The following is a 22111-nucleotide window of genomic DNA, read 5'->3' on the forward strand; positions in this document are numbered from 1 at the left end:
AGGTTTTACTCACTTGCTCATGTTTTTGTGAGTTTTTAATAACCCTGCTCCCCAAATCTTGTGATTTAAAAGCATGGCCTCAGTCCATAGACACAGATCATGGAAATTACCTCGGTTTACATTTGATCTTAGGGCAATCTGGCCAGACATCGGTCCACATCTCCATCACAGTCTGCCATCAGAACCCTGGCTTCCTGTCAGCTTGTAGGGAGAATGTTAGGTTGTGAAGCTGCTTGGTGAACAAAAAGAAGGCCCAGCTGCCTGAGACCTGCTCTGTATGTGGAGCTATTGCCCAGAGCAGCCTTCTGTGGCTACTTGGTCCTCACTGCCCTAGCAAACTCAGATTTTGCTGAATGGCACAGCCTACTGCTGGCCGAACCTAGGGTGACGCAGCATGGGAACTAACTGGGACCATGGTGAGCCAGGAGTTGGGCCACCCCCAGGATTGTGACCTGAGATGAAAGCAGAAACTTAAGCAGCTGAGCCACCCAGATGACCCTAAGCCATCACTCTTGACCCTCAGTTGTTCATCTGGTGAGAGAAGTAGATATGGAAGGAACGAACTTGCCCACAAGGCAGGTGCTCCTTCCTGCTGTCACCGAGCACTCATAGGAAGGAGCTGGGGCAGATTTTATGAAGGAAGTGGCACGTGAGTTCATCCTTGAAGACACAGCTTTGGTGGCTACAGACAGAAAAGGGAAGAACTTTCTTAGGAGGAAGAACAATGAAGCAAAAAAGCAGCAGCATGTAAGGTGTGTCTAGGGAAGCTGACGGGAAGGCCTCGTGGTAAGGATGCCGCTGGCTTATTGTTTCAGACTTTTTATTTTTAGCCAATTTTTGACTTACAGAGAAGTTGCCAAAATGGTACAAAAAGAGTTTCCTTTGATTTTTCACCTGGCTTCCCTTCGTATAAAATTATAATACAATATAATACCAAGAATAGGAAATTAATATTGGTATGGTATTATTAACTGTAAACCAAGGGCAGGCAAACTTTTTTTTTTTAAAGATTTTTGAGGGGATCCCTGGGTGGTGCAGCGGTTTGGCGCCTGCCTTTGGCCCAGGGCGCGATCCTGGAGACCCGGGATCGAATCCCACGTCGGGCTTCTGGTGCATGGAGCCTGCTTCTCCCTCTGCCTGTGTCTCTGCCTCTCTCGCTCTCTCTCTCTCTCTCTCTCTGTGACTATCATAAATAGAAAATTAAAAAAAAATTAAAATAAAAAAATAAAGATTTTTGAAAATCTATTTGACAGAGAGAGAGAGTGAGCAAGACAGAGAGAAAAGGAGCAGGGGGAGGGGCAGAAGAAGGTGCTCCACTGAGCAGAGAGCCTGGATGTGGGGAGGCTTGATCCCAGAACTCTGGGATCATAACCTGAGCCAAAGGCAGATGCTCAACTGATTCAGCCACCCAGGTGCCCCCAGCAAACTTTTTTTGTAAAGAACCAGAAAGTAAATCTTGGGTTGTAAAATCTGTCTCAACTGCCTGACTGGTGTTTTAGGAAGAAAGCAGTCGTAGGTCATCTGTAAATGAATGAGCATGCTGTAGTCTAATAAAACTTTATTTTCAAAAATAGTGGCCTGGGTCAATGTTTGACCATAATTTGCCAACCCCTGAACTAAACAACATCCCTTATTAGAAATTTACTAGTTGTTTTTTCCTCTAATATCTTACTTCTGTCCTAGGGTCCTGTCCAAGATCCTGCCTTGGACTTAATTGTCCTGCTCCTTAGTCTCTTCCCATCTGTTACAACAGTCCCTTCGCCTGTCCCAACCTCATTATCTTATAGAATGTACCCCAGTTGGGGTTTGACTGATGTTTTCTTGGAGGGAGGTTATACGTCTGTGACAACAAAACCACCAAAATGGTGCTGTGGCCTTCTGAGTACACTAACTCAAGGGGTTCATTACTAGTGACATCACCTTGATCTCTTGGTTGGGTTGGTGTCTGCAGGGTTTCTCCTGTGCAAAATTACTGTTTTTATCCCCCTTTGTAGTTAATGAGTATATTGGGAAAGAGAACTTTGAGACTGCAAATCCTGTTTCTTCTGGGCCTTTTGTCTGCTAATTTTAGCACATCCACTGGTAAGTCTCACCTGCAGTAATTCTTACTGCACAACTGTCTAATGGTAATTCCCTATTTCCCTCTCTCCTCCATTTATTCGATGGAATTCTGCTGGGAGAAAGAGCTGTGCCTGTTCTCCTATTTCTTTATTTGGTTATTTATATCAGTATAGAGTTGCAGATATTTATTTATTCTACTGTTCAAAAGCCAGTACTCCACTCGTGGTGAACAGTCCAAAGTGGAAAAATTAAGAAAACAAACCCATTTATAATAGCATCAAAAAGAACAAAATACTTGGGAATAACTTTAAACTAGGAAGTGGAAGACTTTTCCACTAGAAACTACAAAACGCTGCTGGAAGAAAATAGAAAAGACTTAAATAAATGGAAAGATATTTTGTGTTCATGGACTGGAAGTCTTAATATCTTTAAAATGGCATCACCACCACCACCTCCCCCCTGAAGCAGAATACAGATTCAGTATGATCTCTGTCAAACTCCCAGTGACTTTTTATGCAGAAATGGAGAAGCTGGTCCTAAAATTCCTGTGGAATTGCGAGGAACTTCAAAGAGCCAAGCAGTCTTGAGAATGAAGAACAAAATGGAAAGACTCATACTTCCTAATTTCAAAACCTACCAGGAAGCTACAGTAATTAAGGCACTGCAGTACTATTTTAAGGCTAGATCTGGAGGCCAATGGAATAGAATTGAAATCCAAAATTTAATTCATATATATATGGCTAAGTGATTTTTGACAAGAGTACCAAGGCCATTCAGTAAAGGAAAGTAGTATTTTCACCAAACGGTGCTGAGACAACTGGATATCCACATGCAACAAGAGTGAAGCTAGACTCCTTACCTTACTTTACATCCTATACAAAAATCAAGATGGATCAAAGACCTAAACAAATGGCAGAGATAAAACTATAAAACTGTTAGGAGAAAACAGAGGTGAATCTTAATGACCTTGGACTTGGCAGTAGTTTCTCAGATAGGACATAAGTAACAAAAAGAAAAAACAGATGAGTTGGACTGTTTTTGAACTGAATGTTTGTGTGTCCCTAATACTCCTATGTTGAAATCTTAACTCCTAATGTGATGGTATAAAGTGGGGCTTTGGGGAGGTAATTAGGTTATGAGGGTGGAACTCTCTTGAATGGGATTAGTGGCACAGTTGATTAAGCAGTCAACTGTTGGTTTCAGCTGAGATCATGATCTCAGGGTCCTGGGATTGAGCCCATATGGGGCTCCCTACTCAGTGGGAGTACGCTCAGTGTGCTTGAGGATTCTTTCTTTCCCTCCCGCCTCCCCCTGCTTATGTGCACACACTCTCTAAAAATAAATAGATAAATCTTTTTTTTTTTTTTAATGACAAGAGGGCTTACTTCCTCTTTCTGCTTTCTGTCATTATGAATATGAGAAAGAAGCTATCTATAAGCCAGGCAGCAGACTTTCACCAGACACTGGATCTACTGATGCCTTGACCTGGACTCCTCAGCCTCTAAAACTGTGAGAAATAAATGCTTTTTGTTTAAGCTACCCAGTCAAGGATATTTGTTATAGCAGCCTGAGCTGAGACATGAACTTCATAAAAATTAAAAACTTTGATGCAAGGACCCTATCAAGAAAGTGAAAAGGCAACTTACATAATAGGAAGAAGTAGTTGCAAATTAAATATCTGATAAACGCCACGTATCTAGCATATGTAAAGAACACTCATAACTCAACAACAGCAAAACAACCCAACTGAAAAATGAACAAAGGACCTGAATAGATATTTTTCCAAAGAAGATACACAAATAGTCACAAGCACATGAAAAGATTCTTAACATCATTAGTCATTAGGGAAAGGCAAATCTAAAGCACAATGAGATACTACTTCACACCCACTAGTGTGTCTATTTAAAACAAAAACTAAACCAGAAAATAACTGATGCTGGTGGGAACATGGAGAAATTGGAACCCTTGAATATTGCTGATGGGAATGTAAAGTGGTGTATTCGCTGGGGAAAACAGTGTGGCAATTCCTCCATGCATTAAGCATAGCATGTCCACGTGACCCAGCAGTTCCACTTCCAGTTATATGCCGAGAGAATTGAGTACAGGCCCTCAAACCAATGCTTGTATGTGAATGTAGCAGCACTATTTGTGATAGCCAAAAAGTGAAAACAACCCAAATTCCATCACCTAATGAATGGATAAGTGTGATAGAGCCTTACCTTGGAATAGTATTCAGCCATAAACAAGAATGAATGGCTGACACCTACAACATGGTGAACCTTGAACACATGAAAGAAGCCAGTCACAAAGGACCTGCTGATAATATGATTCTATTCATGTGAAATGTTTGTAGTAAGCAAATTCACAGACAGTAGATTAGAGGTTGCCGGGGGGGTTGGGCAATGGGGATTGATTGCTTCCTGGGTACTGTGTTTCCTTTGGGGTGATAACAGTCTTCTATAACTAGATGGTGGTGATGGTCATACAACATTTTGAATGTACTTAATTCCACTGTACTGTGTACACTTGAAGATGGCAAATTTTATACAAATTTTATATATGTATAAAATTATACATAATTTTATGTGTATTTTGCCACAATAGAAAATAAAGAACCTTAGAGATGAATTACACCCCACCCCTCCCCACCCCCACCAATCCAAGAACATTATTTATTTGGGTGCTTAAATTGTTCTAGCTTCAGCCATCAGGACTTTGGGATGTCTACTGGTTCAGTGTTTCCTTGAGCTTTTCCTTAATTTACAATGCTGTGCAATGTTCCAGACTCATCTTTTGTTTTCCATGCACTGGCCCTAGAACCAGCTAGTTCTTTCAGAAGCCCTGCTTCCTTTTATTGGAAAATGGTCTTTAGAAACCAAGATGTGGGTGCTCAGTGGTAGTGCTGATTTTCACCGTGATCTGCCCAGAAAAGAGGAATGGAAGGGACGGTAACTCAGCATCCTTTGCATGTCTGCTATGTGCCCTGTGCAGTTTCCCTCATGTTATTCTCTGTAGCCTTGTTGGAGGCCTCCATGGTGGTAGTATTCCACTTAAAATAGGAAAGTGGCCAAGGGAAGTTGAGATTTGCCCAAAGTCCTAGAACTATAAGTGGCAGAGCAATTTTGAACTGGCTTTTTTTTTTTTTTTTTTTTTTTTAATCCTAAAGCTGTGAGCCCACTTTCCCTTTAGGCCCTTCTGGATGCTTCCCCCCCCCCCCCACCTCTCTATCACTTGCCATATTTTGTGCCTTCCTTTGTCAAGAAGCCCCCCACCCAGCCACTTTGGCTTACACCAGCCTCACCCAGCCATGAATTGTACCATTCATTCTGGCAAGGAAGTAACAGAACATTCCCTGACTTAGTTTGTCTTTGTTCATTCAGCTGGCATGGTGCTGGGCACAGAGCATACTTGATGGATGTGGAAGAGCCACTCTTTAGTATGAGTTGAGTGTTTCACCTCAAGGCAGTTTTACCTTTGTTGTCTTCAGTGTCCTCAACCAGCAGTGTTTCTGTGGTACTTTGCAGAACGTTTCCACAAGCGTCATTTATGCAAAAGCCAACAAGGATGTCTTGGCCTTATTCCCCTCAGAGAGGGGAAATGATTTACTCAGATGGTAGGAAAGCCAAAACCCAAATTTGATTCTTTGAACTCCCGCCAAGTCCCACACCCTTTTCATTATGTCCCTCTGCCCGTTTTGCTACTCATACTTTTTCATAATCTAGTGGACTAGAGAGAAATCAGGGAAGAGGCTGGAGCTGTTTTGCTCCCCCTCAATGTTACGATCCCTTCTCTATGAAACCACCTCTGGCTAGAAAAGTCGTGATTTTAGTAGAAGTTCAAATACTATTTTTGGAAAAGAACCATGGTTTCCTTTGCTGTGACTGAACTATAGGAATCCTGGAGTTAGTAGATGATGACGAGGCAGAAAGAGTTATTCTCTTTCTTTAAGGGATCCTGGAATGAGGGGCTTTTGAAATGTGGACTTAATACTACATTGCGGAGGAATACGTAAAAGGTAGGTAGGGTTTTGTTTTGTCTTCCTCCTAAAGTAAGTGTAGGCTATTCTTCACACCAGAAAACAAGTGAAGTGGGATAAAGGTGCCATCGTTTTCCATTCTGGCTGGTGGAAGTTTGCAAAGACTGAGCTAACCTTGCCTACTGATGATAAAAGAACTGGGCTGGAGGGGCACTGGACTTGGCAGGAGTGCAGAGTCCTAGCCTGTGAGGCCAGAAGAGCTGTTGTTGCAGAACCTTCTAGAGTGACTGCAGACCCTCCGGGCTCTCCTGTGCCTGCCCTTCACCAGGCATTGTCTTCTGCCCCCCATCTAGTAGCCTCTGGGGCCTTTGTCCTCTCTCTGCCCTCTGCCTCTTTAGTTAGAGAGACTTGTACCGTATCAGCTATCAAGTGACTAGGCCTACGCATAAATTCAGGCTTTCCTGTTGGACATCAAGGTGAGCTGGTCAAGATTGAAAGACATTGCACGGGAACTCACCCTGCTCCTGTTGGCCCCATGGGCAACGGTTGAGGGCGGGGAGCTGGTCCCTCCAGTTCCAGCCCAGCTGGAGGCATATCTCTGGGCAAGCCCTCTGATAGGTAAAAGGCAGAATTGGACACATTCTGGGAGTTCTCGACCTCAGAACCCAAACCTTACTCTCCCCTCAGTAAAAGTTGAGTTTCTACAGAGCTTTTGGGTTTCTCAAGATCATATTCTCTGAACTGTTAAGGAAATCGAAGAGCTTCTGGAAGTCACCTCGACTGGCTTCCGGAGAGGCAGAGTTGAAGTATTCTCCCATCAATCTAAATTCTCATAGTTAGAGCACATCCTAGTATACTAGGCACAAATCAGAACAGTAGTTCTCGTCTTTGTTATGTAGGATTCACCCTGTACACATCTTTGTCTTCCATACTTCTGCCAACAGCCCCTGTGAGGCAGGTAGTAATTAATATCTCCATTTTATAAAGGAAGAAACTGGAGCTCAGAGTCTTGGAGCTTAGTGTGTGTGTGATGTCATGACGTAAGGAGTTTATTTTTATTTTACGTGGGGCAGGCTCCCTGCAAGAAGCCCGACATGGGACTCGATCCCAGGCCCCCAGGATCACATCTTGGGCCGAAGGTGGTGCCAAACCGCTGAGCCACCCAGGCTGCCCGACGTAAGGAGTTTAAACATACCTATTTCCAGATACAAGTGGTGTAAATGATTATTGAAATATGCTTCCCCAGGACTCCAGTCTTTCCTCCCCATGTCACCCATTGCTCTGCCCTGACAGTCTCCCAATGGGAAGGGATCAGGGGTTGAGGAGCAGCAGGTGATGAATGGAGTGCTCGGCAGTGGAACTAGTATGTTCCCAAGCTGTGGTCCTTGGGTTGGTGTTTGATTGGGACCCTGGGCCATCACCGCCCCACGCACACCTTTCCCACTTTTTACCACTGGGGGGTCTAATTTCCTGGGAAAGGTTTCCATCCTTGAGAAGGCCTGTCTGGTCTGCACATCCATCTTTCCGGTGTCTTCTTTCTGTTATCCCTCTGGCCACAGGTATCATAGCCTCCCCGGAGTGCTTACTGATTCTGGTACTGAAGGTTGTTTTTTTTTTTTAATTTTTTAAAAAATTTTTATTTATTTATGATAGTCACAGAGAGAGAGAGGCAGAGACACAGGCAGAGGGAGAAGCAGGCTCCATGTACCGGGAGCCCGACGTGGGATTCGATCCCGGGTCTCCAGGATCGTGCCCTGGGCCAAAGGCAGGCACCAAACCCCTGCGCCACCCAGGGTTCCCTGAAGGTTGTTTTTTTGTTTTGATTTTTTTTTTTTAAAGATTTTATTTATTTATTCATCATAGTCACAGACTGAGAGAGAGAGAGGCAGAGACACAGGCAGAGGGAGAAGCAGGCTCCATGCAGGGAGCCCGACGTGGGACTCGATCCCGGGTCTCCAGGATCGCGCCCTGGGCCAAAGGCAGGCGCCAAACCGCTGTGCCACCCAGAGATCCTTGTTTTGATTTTTTAAGATTTTATTTATTTGAGTGCGAGACAGAGCACGTGCGTGTGCAAGAGTGGGGAGAGTAGCAGAGGGGGCCTGATGTGGGGAGCAGGGAGCCTGATGCGGGGCTTGATCCCCGGACCTCGAGATCATGACCTGAGCCAAAGGCAGACACTTAACTGACTGAGCCACCCAGGCGCCCCTGAAGCTTGGTTTTCTACTTGTTTTCCTCCCAGGCTTTTGTGAGCACGGGGCTTTGTAAGTTATTCCCTTTTCTCCAGGTCAGCAAGGGGTCTCAAAGAGGGAGAGCTGCAGAAAAATGATGAAAATAAATTGCTTTTTGGAAAATAATTTAACAGCCTTCAAAATATTTACTCCTTTTGATCCAGAAATACTTCTAAGATATTTTTGGAAACTCCATTCTAAGGAAGTAATCTGAGGTACACAAAGATTTGTCTTGAAAGGCTGTCAAGCATCATGATTATCATGGCATTGTTTATAATAAGGACAATATTCAGCAAGTGCCTCTTATGTTCATAGGCTAGGATAACATTTGAGAATTTATAATGTTTGCAATTTCATACATTAAAAAAGCAACAAAATTATATTTAGTTTAAAACCAATAATGGTAAAATCGAATTTATTATATATATATATATATATATATATATATATATATATATATATATATATATATAATAATAATCTGGTAGAAGGGACCCCTGAGTGCCTCAGTGGTTGAGCATCTGCCTCCAGCTCAGGGTGTGATCCCAGGATCTGGGATCGAGTCCCACATCAGGCTCCTTGCAGGGAGCCTGCTTTTCCCTCTGCCTATGTCTCTGCATCTCTCTATGTGTGTCTCATGAATTAATGAATAAAGTATATATTTTTTAAAAATCTGTTAGAACAGGGGCACCTCACTGGCTCATTTTGTGGAGCATGCAACTCTTGATCTCAGGGTTGTGAGTTTGAGCCCCACTTGGGGTGTAGAGATTACTTAAAATCTGTAAAAAAACAAAACAAAAACAAAAAAACTGGTAGAAGGAAAAAGCAACTAGTACATATGTGGGTTGCATTCTTTTACTTCATGTTTTTAAATTTAGCATTTTTTTTTCAGTGATCATGTATTTTGTCTTAAAGATTTTATTTATTTGAGAGAGAGGGGGAGGGAGCGAGTGCATGTACAAACAGGGGGAGAGGCAGAGGCAGAGGGAGAAGGACAAGCAGACTCCCCGCTGAGCAGGGAGCCTGATGCTCAGGGTACGGGGCTTGATCCCAGGATCATGAGGTCATGACCTGAGCCAAAGTCAGACACTTAATCAACTGAGCTGCCCAGGCACCCCAGATCATGTATATTTTTAACTTGTTTTATTTTGAAATAGTTTCAGATTTACAGAAACATTGGCAAAAACCATGAATTCTTAAATACTCTTTAGTCAGTTTCCCCAAATATTAACACTTTACCATGTTTATCTCTCTATATATCTATCTATCTATCTATAACTTAAAAAAATTTTTTTTCCCTGTGATACCTGGGTGGCTCAGTGGTTGGGTGTCTGCCTTTGGTGGAGGTCATGATCCCGGGGTCTTGAGATTGAGTCCTGCATCAGACTCCCTGCAGGAAGCCTGCTTCTGCTGCTGCCTATGTCTCTACCTCTTCTCTGTGTCTCTCATGAATAAATAAAATATTTTAAAAATACTCTTTTTCCCCTGATCTACTTGAGAATAAGTTACAGGTAGGGTGCTCATTTACCCCTAAGTACTTCAGTGTTTTATAAAATTCAAGGATGTTTTCTTAAGTACAGTAATTCCTATCAGGAAATTCACACTGATCCACTGTTTTTCTGAATGTGAAATTTATTCATATTTTTCCATTCGTGTCTTTTATAAAAAATCTTTTCTTCCTTTTTCTTTTCTCTGGCCCAAGGTTGCATTTAACTGTAACTGTAGCCACTCTTCTATGCCCCAAAGCAGATCATTATTTTTGTATAATATTTGCCCTTGACATTTTCCAAAAAGTCAGGCCATCACTTTGTAGTATGTCCCCCAGCATGGATTTGTCCTGCTGATAAGACAATGATAAGATTCAGACTATATTTTTGGCAGAATAGCACGGAAATAGTGCTGTGTCCTTTGGAGCACCATAGCAGGTGGTGGGCAATGTCACTTTGTCCCAGTATTAGAGCCGTTACCTTTGATCACTTGGTTATGGTGGTGTCAGCCCAGATTGCCCTCCGTAGAGGGAGGCAGTTTTCCCCTATGTAATTGGTGAACTTCTCATCAAACTTTGACCCACAAGATTTAGCACTCATGATCCTTGCCTGAAATGGTTATTAATATAGAGGTTGCCAATTGGTGGTTTTCTAAGTCTTTCATTTTATTAGTTGGTATTCTATAACGAATAACCTTTTTTTTTTATTCATCTGGGTATCCATTTATATATTTATATCAGTATTGATTTGTGTGCTGTTTGTGCTCATGGTTATAATCTGTCACCCTGGTATTTATCTCGGTGCTGAGACTGTCCCAGATTTGGCCGGTGGAAACCTCTTCTAGGACCCTGTTTCCTTTTGACACATCATCCCCTGTCATTCTTTGGGTACTACTTTATTCATTGGCACAGCAAGGTGATCCAGGCTCAGTCACTGGTTCTCCTGTACCAGTTCTGGGGTCCGCCATTCCTCCAAGGAGCCCTGGTTCCTTTTAATGGAGAACAGCGTTTAGTTAGAATCCAGGGTCTGGGAGATAGATAGGAGATACAATCCACACATGCACACATCCACCTGCATTCACACCTCCCATTCTCTTGCACACCGCCACTTTCCTTCTCTTTATCCACATTTGCGGCTCCCTTCTTCATCAGTAAGAGACCCAGCTGCTGTGTATTTATTTTTAGTTTCTGAAGTAACACGTGAATACCATGAATACCAGCCGTCTCTTTAGGAAAGGACAGACGAAGCAAAGGCACGTTAGACACCCACCAACCCCCTCTAATTGCAGACACTCCCTAGAGGAAGTCACTATGGGTCACTTTCCTGGAGAAATATATACTTTTTCTTTTATCTTATTAATGGTCTCATCATGAGGATATAACTCTTTTTTTTAATTCAGTATGTTTTGGCAGTCTTTCAGTGAGAGTACTATAGTTCCACCTACTTATTTTTTCTTAAAGATTTATTCATTCATTTGAGAGAGAGAGGGAGAATGAATGTTGGGAGAGGGGCAGAAGGAGAGAGAATCTCAAGCAGTCTCCCCACTGAACGTGGAGCCCGACGTGGGCTCTATCCCAGGATACCCAGGATCATGATCTGAGCTGAAATCAAAAGTCGGCTGCTTAACTGACTGAGCCACCCAGGCTTCTTCACCTACTTTTTTTTTTTTTAATTTTTTTATTTATTTATGATAGTCATAGAGAGAGAGAGAGGCAGAGACACAGGCAGGGGGAGAAGCAGGCTCCATGCACCGGGAGCCTGATGTGGGATTCGATCCCGGGTCTCCAGGATCGCGCCCTGGGCCAAAGGCAGGCGCCAAACCGCTGCGCCACCCAGGGATCCCGTTCACCTACTTATTTTTTAACTGCTGCATAGAATTCCGTTGTTTGGAATTAAAAACCTAAGCATCCAGGTTGGGGCCGTTCCCAACAGTGCTGCCTCAAATGTTCCCCTGGTCCCAGTGAGAGGTACAGCCCAAGAAGAGAATCACTGGACCCCGAGAGCTGGGCATTCGTTTTCCATGAGAAAACAGCTTTCAGATATTCTTCTGATTGAGTAAATAGCACACAACTGTTATTTTAAAAACCAAGCAAATAATATGTTAGGAAGTGAGGGAAAAAATTAAAATCTCATCCCTGAGATACTGTTTCTGTGACAATCCTCTCACACACCATTTTATGCATACATGTACATATTTTTCCATCACTGGGGTCAGAGCACATGTGCTTTTGTATTGTGGACACACAGTTATGTTGCAGCATAACTTACATACAGTAAAGGGCACAGACCCTCAGTGCACAATTTGGGAAATTTTTGCATAAATAGCCTCTCTGCAGCTACCACCCCAGAGCAGGATTCTACACATTGTCTGCCATGCCAGTAGCTTTCCTTGTGTCTCCCACTCATGACTCTTGCCCCAAAGCTGTATTGGCCAACAGCCTTTTTTGTACTGTCTGTCTGGTTTTGATATCAGGGTAATACAAGTCTCATAAAACAAGTAGGGCAGCCTTCTATTTTCTGAAAGAATTTGTAGAGAACTGGTGTAATGTCTTCCTCAAATATTTGGTAGACTTTATCGGTAAAGCTGTCTGCTTCTGGAGTTCCCTCTTATTGAAGGTTTTAACTGCTAATCTGAATCATCTTAGTAAGCTGTTTCTCTAGGTTGAGCCCTGGTTGTGTATGTCTACTGAAAAATGTAGATACATTATCGAAATTATCAAATGTTGATGTCAAGTTGGTCAAAATTTCCCTTGTTATATTTTTAATCTGTGCAGAATCTAACGCTTTCCACACTCTGCTTCCCTGTATTGGCAATTTACGCCGTCTTGTCTTTTCTTCACTCATCAGTCTGGCTAGACTTGATGGTATGTGAGAGCAACGTTTTGTATCAAGAGTTATAAAAATTCAAATCTTCTTAAGAATTGAAGGATTTTTTTCAAAAGAGGAAAGGTTTCTGTTTCAAGATGCTTTTCTTACTATTTAGAGCAGACATCAGAGTGGACCTCAGAAAAACAGACACACATTTTTAATTCAGGCTCCACTACTTGCTGGCTGTGTGGCCTCAGACCAACCACTTAAACCCATCGGAGCTCTGACCTCAGTGCCTAGAAAGAGGTAACAGTAACTTCTGGGCCAGCTGAGCCTAGCCATGACTAGGCCCAGTGCCTGCTTATGATGGACCCCCAGGCTGTGAGTCGCCAGCAACATGGAAAATTGGCAACAGCCCAGGGAGCCCTGGTGTCTTCCTCCATGTCCCTGGGACAGGCTGTTTCTTCCTCTCTGTCCCCACAGCACTCCGTAAACACTGGTTTTTACAGCAATCCTCACATTTAACTACAGTGTTATCTGTGTTTCCTTGACCAGAGTGTGAACTGCTGCACAGTGGGAAGTGTTTTCCTCGTCTTTTTCTCGCATGACCATATGTATTTAAGTGATCAAGCCTATTTTAATGAATGAAGAACAGGGAAGTAAGTAATGGTACAGCAAATCAGTGGACTGTTGGGCAGCCAAGGAAAATATCATTATCAAGGACCCTCCAGCAACTGGAAAAATGTTTCACAAAATAGAATACGGCTGACCCTTGAACAACATGGGTTTAAACTGCATAGGTCCACATATATATGGATTGTTTTCAGTAAATACACAGTACTTTAAATATATATCCTATATCCTCTTATGATTTTCTTTCTTTCTTTCTTTTTCTTTTTTTTGAGAGAGGGAAAGAGCAGAGGTGGGAGGGGCAGAGGGAGAGAGAATCTTAAGCAGGTTCTGCACTCAGCTCAGAGCCTGATACAGGGATGGATCTCACCACCCTGAGATCATGATATGAGCTGAAATCAAGAATTGGATGCTTAATGACTGAGCCACCTGGGCGCCCCTTCCTTATGATTTTCTTAATGATATTTTCTTTTCTCCGGCTTATGTTACTGTAAGAATTCAGTATAGAATTCTTACCTACATAGTGTGTTGATTATTCTTATTGGTAGGGCTTCTAGTCAACAGTAGGCTTGTAGTAGAAACGTTTTGGGGGGGATCAAAAATTACACATGGATTTTTGACTATGTGGGGCATTGGTGCCCCTACCCCTCGTGATGTTCAAGGATCAACAGTACATTTTATCTACTTTTTGTATGAATGTGTATATGTATGCATATGTGTGATATATTTACATGTGGAAGAAATGAGGGAAAGATCTAGAGAGAAAACAGCTGTGTGGCTGGTCAGCTTCTGGCCTTTTATCCTTTAGCAAATAGCATTTGAGCAGGGGGAGGCTAGGACAGGAGGCGGTGAGACCCCTGTGGCTGGAGGCTGTCAGGCAGAGGCTGGAATTTCTGGGCACAAATGGTTCCTCAGCGTGGAGTCTGGAATTCCCTTTTCTTTCCGCCACAGTTTACAGATTCCTAGGCTTCCCGCTTGCAGACAGAGGAGCAGCAAAAGGACCATCAGGGAGGAGGAGCCTCTTGTGTCTGCAAACCGAGGTGGGTAGGAAAAGCACCACGCAGACGTGGTGCTGGTGTGCCTGGGGAACCAGGAGCCTCATTTACCCTGATTTTTAATTGATTATTTTTGTTATCTCCTTGTTAAAGCTGCAAGCCCTACTCTATGTGATGCACACTCTTCTTGGGGCCCGTGTTTTTTAATCCAGAGTTAGCATGTCCCCCTTTGTGCCTTTTTCAGAGCTCTGTTCTGAGCCTCCCTGTTTCTCTTCCTGTTTCCTGAGTCCTTAGGCTGAACCATGGGATCCCCTATCATTGTGTCTTGTCTGCTTTTGCTGACCGTGAACTAGAACCCTGTGTGTTTGTGTGTTTCAAAGGGTTCAGTGAAAGAGACCCAGAAAACCAGTATTTATTAATTCAGGTCAGAGACTTGGAGCTTGCACACCCCCCCCCCCCCGCCCCAGCATGGTCACCAACCTCAGCGAGTCCGGTTTAACGAATATACACTTGGTTGGTCTGTGTCACTGGCTCCTGGGGTGGCAGGCACTCTGTCATTAAGTTACCTGGCTTCCTGTTGATACATCTGTGATCAGAGCCCTGCATTACAGCTCATTCTATCTTCAGACACCTTTAATAGAAAGTTCTTGGACAGTATGTAAATCTCTGTCCTCCATTACCCAGGCTCACTTGTGCCCTTAGGGCCCTCTTCTTCCTCTATTTTCTGACTACCCAAAGAAGGGATGGGCCTGCTGCCTCTGAATCTTGTCTTTAGGGTAAATATCTCCAGTTCCTGTACTATTTCTCATGTGGCTTGTTTTGGGGACCACTCCATCTTGGGGACTCTTTCTGATTGTGTTCCAGTTTGTCTTTGGTGCTAAGCATGGAGCCCTAACTCTCTTCATGAGCCCTCAGTGTTTGGGGAGGCCATCCTGGTTTTGGTCCACCAATTCCCATTTCTGTAAAACATGGAGGCAATGTCATTGTCCCTGCTGAGGCTTGCTGCACGGACACGTTGTGTGAACTGAAACATGCCCTGCATAGGGAGGGTTCTGATTGCTCTTTGGGGGTTCACATCAGCTTGTCATTCCTTATTCCTGCTGATGCTCGAGAGGCAGAGTAAACTTCAGAATTGTTCTCCCCAGAACTTGAACTAAGGCAAGTCCTCCAGTTTCATGTGTTTCTCTTTTCCTCCTTTGTATTCAAAATTAATTGAGGCAGTTAATCAGGAGAATGAACTGGTATGAACTTATATTAGGAAAGCATGATGCTTTCTCCGGTGTCTCATTTACTCTGACATTACTGCCACACAGAGCACTTCTGACCCCAGATGTGGTGGTGGTGGGGTGTTCCCCACAATAAATGATTCTGTGACACCAACTGGGTATCCTACAGCTTAACTCAGTTATGACACTGTCTACCTGGAGCTGGTGTCAGAGTAAGGACTCAGTGCCGTGGGACTGCCAAAGACCAGGCTGTCACCTGTGCTTCTGATCAATCAGCAATAAATGAGGGTTCCCTGTAATACTCTCCTCAGGTTCAGCTCACACAACTCAGGGAAACACTAACATTTACCAGTTTATTAAAGGACACGATAAAGGATACAGGTGAACAACCAGATGGAGAAATATGTAAGATGAGGACTGGGAAGGGGCCTGGATGCTCTCTGAACTTTGTACTGTTAGGATCTTTGTGGAGGCTTCCTCAGTAGCCATGATCAGTCATTAACTCCACTTCTAGCCCCTCTGCCCTCTCTGGAGAAAGGGATGGGCAGGGCTGAAAGTTCCAAGCTGCTAACTGTGGTTTGGTCTGTTTGGTCACCATATCCCATCTAGGAGCCTACCAAGAACCACATTAGAACAAAAGGTGCTCCAAATGCTCTTACCACTTAGGAAATTACAAGGCTTTTAGGAGCTCTATCCTAGCAACCAGGGGGAGAGACTAATACATATATTTTTTTCTATTACCTCACAGAACTTCTGGGAAGTATGTTGTGCCCATATATCATCCTGTGCTAACTTTTAATGGTGTTACTAAGTAGGCCCACAAAAAGCCCTGAAGTATTTACCAAGGGTGTAGGGAGCTGTGGGTTCACTCCACTTGGAGTTTAGGCCAGGTGGCCACAGCCCCAGAGGGGGTGGTAGAAACCAGCCCACGTAGCTCTCTGTGCCAGCTGCAGTTCCAGTGGTCTGTTCCCATGAGGCTTGGTCAGCTCAATTTGTGCTGAGTGATGCTGGCTCTCCTGCCTGCTTCTTGCCAAGTCATACTTTCACACATCAGTTTTCCTGGCTTCCTTCCTCTTTTACATTATTGCATCAGACACAGTGCCAGTCATGTGTCTCCACACCACACCACACCCACAGGCCCTGTTACATAGGCAGAAAGGTCATCAGCTGGGGGCACTTATTGTCCACTGTGGAACATTGGCCAGGGCATGTCCTAAGGTAGGATGACTTGGTCAAAGCCTCATGATTGTGTTGACATGGTGGGAAGAAGCACTGTTGTCCAGGTTCCCACCTGTGACATAGTGGTAATCATACCACATCCCTGCCTGGTTGTCCCTGGCTGCCCAGGGCCCAAAGACCCCAGACATGTAGAGGGCTCCTGGGCCCTCTGCACACTGGTCTCAGTGTATTTCAAAAGGCTTATCTCTTACTGAACACCTTTGCACCACACACACAAATGCATCCATCATACCACAGTTGAGTCACACTAGATTCTATTGCCTCTGCTAGTCCATATTCCAGGCCTTTAAATGTGCTTCCTTTATCTAACTTCTCCTAGCTTCCTTATCTGGCTGGTGGACCCAGGTAATTTTTCATGACTCAGCTCATGTGTTAGTCCCTGGATGCCCCCTCTTTGTGTAGGACCATCTTGTCTTCCCTTTCCTCAGAACTCAATTTTTCCCTGAGGTGTTATACCTACTGGGACACGCTTGCAAATGACAGCAGTGAGTTGGCACCCTCCATCCCCCACCTTCATGGTGACTGATAAAAGAGAGGATGTTAATAAGATTCAGAGTATAACATTATTCCCAGATTGTCTAGGATACAATCCCAAATCACCATACTAAAAACTAGGAAAATGTCAACTTGAATGAGAAAAAATAAATCAACATTAACATTAAGGTGATGTTGATGTTGGAATCATACAAGATGTGAAGAAGAGCCAAACAGACATCTTAGAACTGAAAAATACCATAGTGAAAATTGAAAGCTCTGGATGGCTCCATAGTAGCATGGTGAAGACAGAGTGAGGATAGAATAGCAGAATTACACAATTAATGGCAAGCAACAGAGAGAAACTAGACAGACTGAAAAAAGTGATCTGAGCCTCAGGGATTTGGGGGACCAGTCACAAAACATATCTACGTCATTGTAGTTCCAGGAGAGGAGAAAGAGGGTGGGCCAAAAAGGTATTCAGAGAAACAGTGGCTGGAAGGCCTCCAGCCTACAGATTCAAGAAGCCGAATGAACCGGAAAAATGGTAAATCCAAAGATATCCACCCAGATGTGTCTTGGTTTGGAGGATAAACTTTTGTGGGCATGCTAGCTAGAGAAGAATCTGTTCCACGGCTTTCTTGGGGAGGCCCTTCCCCTGAGCATTCCTGTCTCTGGAAGATAAGCTATCAGGCTCAAGCAGGCTCAGCTGCCTTGAAAGTTTCCCCTCATCTTGAAACCACTAATCCTTGGCAGAGGTTTGTGAACGTGAGTAGATGCTGTTCCCACTGCGGCTGGGGGTGGATGCTAAGCAGTTGTCACTGGCGACTGTTTGCCACTGGGTGACTTGCATGCCAAAGGGACCAACGACATCACTTGCTCAGGCCGCTCACCCCAGTGTCGAGCGCTTGTCGAGTGCCAAGTTGCTTGATCAGTCTTGTTTACTGATCAGAAATTGCATACAATAAATGCAGAGCCGCAATTACTTCCTAGAGGATGATTTTATCCTGCAGTGTTGTAAACAGTCAGATAGAGAAAGGGCCCTTCTGCCTTGTTTGGATTTTCAGAAGTGCTGGGATGGGTTGCCCTTGGCCCGCAGCATCAACTGTTGAAATTCAGGAGGAATGGTTTCTCTCTTATATGTCTAGCCGTTTATGTATGTCCTTTCCCATATGTATATTGTCTTTTATAATAAAAATGAAAACTGTGTACAGACCTAATTTATAATAAAAGGTCAAATATGATATGGTCTGTTCAGGGTAGCAGGACCTAATTGGCTGGTCTTTTGATCTGCCCTTTTTTCTGTAACTAATTTTCCAGATGAGAACATGAAAGCCTGTAAGGGGTTTGCTCGGAGTCCCAGCCAGCTGGTGGCAGGGCCTGCTCTAGTTAAGAAATTGCTCTGTTTAAACATGTACATTTCATTTTTGGTTTTGTTTTAGTTTCTCTTGCTGACAAATGTTGCATTTGGCCCCAAAAGCTCTGCATTGTTCAGTGTTCCTCCTTTTCCCTAAATGTGGAAAGAAGAAACAATCTACAGATTAAAGACCCTTCCAGGGGAGAAAGAGGACACAGGGCTCTCCAAGTCTCCTTGGAGTGTCTTCAATAGACTGTCACCCTGGCACATTTGACTCGGAGGACACTTGTCAGGCAGGACGTCCAAAATGTTCTCATCAGAATATTTCCATAGCAGAGGAGAGTGATTTTATACCAGACCGGGCAGAGGTTCCTAATTTACCAATGCAGTGGAAGTCCCATCTGTCAAACTCCACATGAAGCATACCAGCTTGTGTTGCTTCACGATTTTTAACAAGATCTTGCTGCCTTTCTTTGGATGACTTGTATCTTTGCCAAGCTGGGATTTCAGTGGTGATTTGGACCTAACTACTTCATATATAGAGCTGTTAGATATTCTTTTTTGGGCCTGGGGATACCATGGAAATTTTACCAAGATACCGGGGGCTCTGTGAACCAAGGAAGTTTGGCAGTGTCTCTCCTAGTGGATTACCACGTGGGCACACTACCAGCCCCAGATTTCTCTTCAGTCTGCTCGTTTTGTGTTACCAGTGCATGCAAATTCTACATTTCGTCGGTCATAATATATTCATTGGCTCCCCAGCCATTCTGTGGATAGTTATCAAGCATTAGATTGTGTGTCAAGCTCCATGCCAGGAAAGTATGACCCATGGGAGTGACGATCAAGTTGAGGTCGTCAGACCCCCAGGTCTGAAGCCAGAAGCGACTAAAGGAAAAGCAGCTTGTACACATGTAAAGGCACTGGGGCAGGGATGCAGAGGCTCAAGCAGAGGAGATGGGTGGGTGTCTGTGTGAGCTTCAATGTGAAAACAGTGGCTCTGTATGGAAATCATGGTTTAACAGCCTGTTTAAGGCTTCAGCCCCAAGTACACTGGTCCTGTCCTAGTATGTGAAGCATAGGGGTAAGGATTTTCCTTAACTTCCTTGCCAGTCCTCCCTTTCCACCATGTGCCAGACACAGAGGTACCTACAATACTATTGTTTGTTCAGGAGCCCACAGCAGAGCAGGGGAGAGACCCGTGTCTGATGAGTCATCCTGCTTAGACGGGTACTGAGCACAGGCCTCCCCTGGGAAGCTGGAGCCCCTTTCTAGTTTTTACTCGGGTGAGCTGCACACCTCCTGGGAGCCTTCAGTTCCCCACAGTAGAAGGAGGCCTCAGATAAAATGATCGCCTGGTCCTTCTACTGCTCCTCTGCAGCTCTTGTCTGAAGTTTTATGCCTTGTAGTCAGTGCTGCTGGGGACATTCTCAGTGCTTTGGGGACCCCTGAGTACTGATGTTGTCCCGCGTTCTGGTGGGGCCATAAGGCCAGAGCCCCACCCTGGCATGCTGCAGGGAGTCGGCATCCCAGCAGACAGCACCTAGTCGTTTCCGTGAGGTGCGAGAGTGCATGGGGTCCTTACTCTGAGCTTGAGGCGAGCGGCCTGGATGCTGAAGGATGCAGTAAATGCGAGTATTAGAGCCAGAGTGAAGGAGAGTGAACAAAGCCTCAGCAAACTGCAGTAGTGATGCTTTGCAGGTTGTAAAGCCACTCAGTAATCTGTGTGACAGGTGTTGCCAACCCACCTGCTCCAGAGTCATGTGTTCATCTTTTGTTTTTTAAAGATTTTATTTATTCCTGAGAGACACAGAGAGAAGCAGAGACACAGAGGGAGAAGTAGGCTCCACGCAGGGAGCCCAATGTGGAACTCGATCCCGGAACTATAGGATCACGCCTTGAGCCAAAGGCAGACACACAACCACTGAGCCACCCGGGTGCCTCGTCCCCTGTTCATTTATTCAAGTTGATATTAGGTGCCCACCATCTGTCAGGCTATGAACAATGTGAAGTCTCTGTGCTTGTGGGCTGACCGTGCAGTCAGGGAGATGGCCAATGGGAAGAACGGGTAACATAATGCCAGGTAGTGATCCGTGCTGTGAGTGGGCTCAAGGAGGGAGAATAACCAGAAACTATACTGAGGAAGAGCCTCTCTGAAATGGTGACATCCCAGCAGAGACCTGAATGAAGAGGGAGAGAAAACCCTACAGATCACTAGAGGAACAGAGTCCAGGCCATAGCATCAACATTTGCAAAGGCCCTGAGGCAGGAGCAGACCTGGAGGCTTGAGGGGTAGCAGGGAGGCTAGTGTGACTGGTGAGGCGTGAGGAAGGGTGAGGGGCCAGACCTTATGGAGCCTGTAGACCAGCTAAGGCCTTTAGATTTTGTGCTAAGTACGACATGGAGCCATCTGAGGCTTTGCTTAGGGACATGATCTGGCATATTTTTAAAAAGGCTCCCTCTGGCTACTGTGTGGAGCAGGCCCCTGAGGAGTCTGTGGTAGTGGCCTGGGCGGCTAGAACCAAATGTAGCATGGGTGGGACTGTGGATCCCCTGCCCTCCAGCACACCATCCCTGCAGGAAGTGCCTGTGGGACCAGCTTTCTCAGGTGGTGCAGGCAGCTCACATATGTGTCAGGAAATAGTCACTGGTCATTTTGCTTCATGGCTACAAGTCTCCTCTCAGTAAAGGGGCTGGGGTGACCTGACCGAGAGGGAGAAGTGTGGTGAGACACGAAAGTGACATTGGCTGCCTGCTGCTACATGAGGGATGCTGGCGGGGCCTTTCCTGTGTTGCCCGGACTCAGAAGGTCTACGTGGCATGACTCTGTGGGATGGGTCCTCTCCCTCCATGGTTCTGTGAGAGCTAAACACACAGAAGGCTTGTGGGCGTGCCAGACAACACTGGCAGGGCTGAATAGGAAGACGGGCTGAACGAACATTGAATAAATATTCAGCGTGCGTGAGTTCATCCTTAAATATAAACAGTGCTCTGTGTGGGTGCTAGAGTTAAATTTGTCCTGTAGCATCAGAGAGCAAAGAGGATGCGTTGAGATTATCGCAGGAACTCGGCTGTTAGAAAAGCACCTCGGATGAATGAGAAGGCAGAGGGCCATGTTCGAGGGTCCGCTCGGAGTGGGCCCATGCCCTGCAGGCCCAGGGAGGGCAGAGCTGGTGCCCGGGCCCTCAGATGCGAGTACAGCTGGAGGGGGTGTGGGAGGCCCTGGTGTTTCCCAGCAGCAGGGACAGTGGATGGAAGTCAGATGTGAGGCAATCTCCCATGCCTGAGCTTATGAGATGTGAGGAAGGCTTCCCCACTGAGGCTGGGAGCCATGGTTGTGGTGCAAACAGCCCTCTTGGTAACAGCGGTGATTGTAAAATGGAGCAATGCGGTTGCAGAGCTGAGCTGGCCTCATTAAAGGCAGAAGTGTGCTGCCGGGGCTTTAGGTGCTCCACACTGACCTTCATGGACTCAGATCTGCTTCCCTGCCAGGTTTCAGTGGCAGCAGCGCCAGCTGGGCATCTTTCGAGGGAGTGAACGAGGTTGGCGTCCCCAGGACCACTCTCAGGGTCAGTGATTCACCAGGACTCACAGAACTCAGAAAAGCTCTTTTACCCCCATTACAGTTTATTA

General features: G+C 45.0%; 1 protein-coding gene across 5 annotated transcripts in view; it reads left to right on the plus strand.

Moving 5' to 3' along the window:
• LOC121487991 (NADPH--cytochrome P450 reductase) overlaps positions 1 to 22111 on the plus strand; it is a 61341-nt gene that overhangs the window by 11040 nt on the left and 28190 nt on the right. Inside the window, exons 1-2 of one of the 5 annotated variants that reach the window (XM_041750160.1) lie at positions 1983 to 2082; positions 14142 to 14230. The exons of 3 other annotated variants lie outside the window; for them this stretch is intronic. In XM_041750160.1, coding sequence (XP_041606094.1) covers positions 1998 to 2082; positions 14142 to 14230 — 174 coding nt within the window. In that variant the 5' untranslated portion in view covers positions 1983 to 1997. Of the gene's footprint in view, positions 1 to 1982; positions 2083 to 13185; positions 13220 to 14141; positions 14231 to 22111 lie in introns of those variants that run through there. One more of the 5 variants, XM_041750162.1, reaches the window with a different exon arrangement.

Source organism: Vulpes lagopus, chromosome 3, assembly GCF_018345385.1.
Source record: "Vulpes lagopus strain Blue_001 chromosome 3, ASM1834538v1, whole genome shotgun sequence".
Classification (NCBI taxonomy): domain Eukaryota; kingdom Metazoa; phylum Chordata; class Mammalia; order Carnivora; family Canidae; genus Vulpes; species Vulpes lagopus.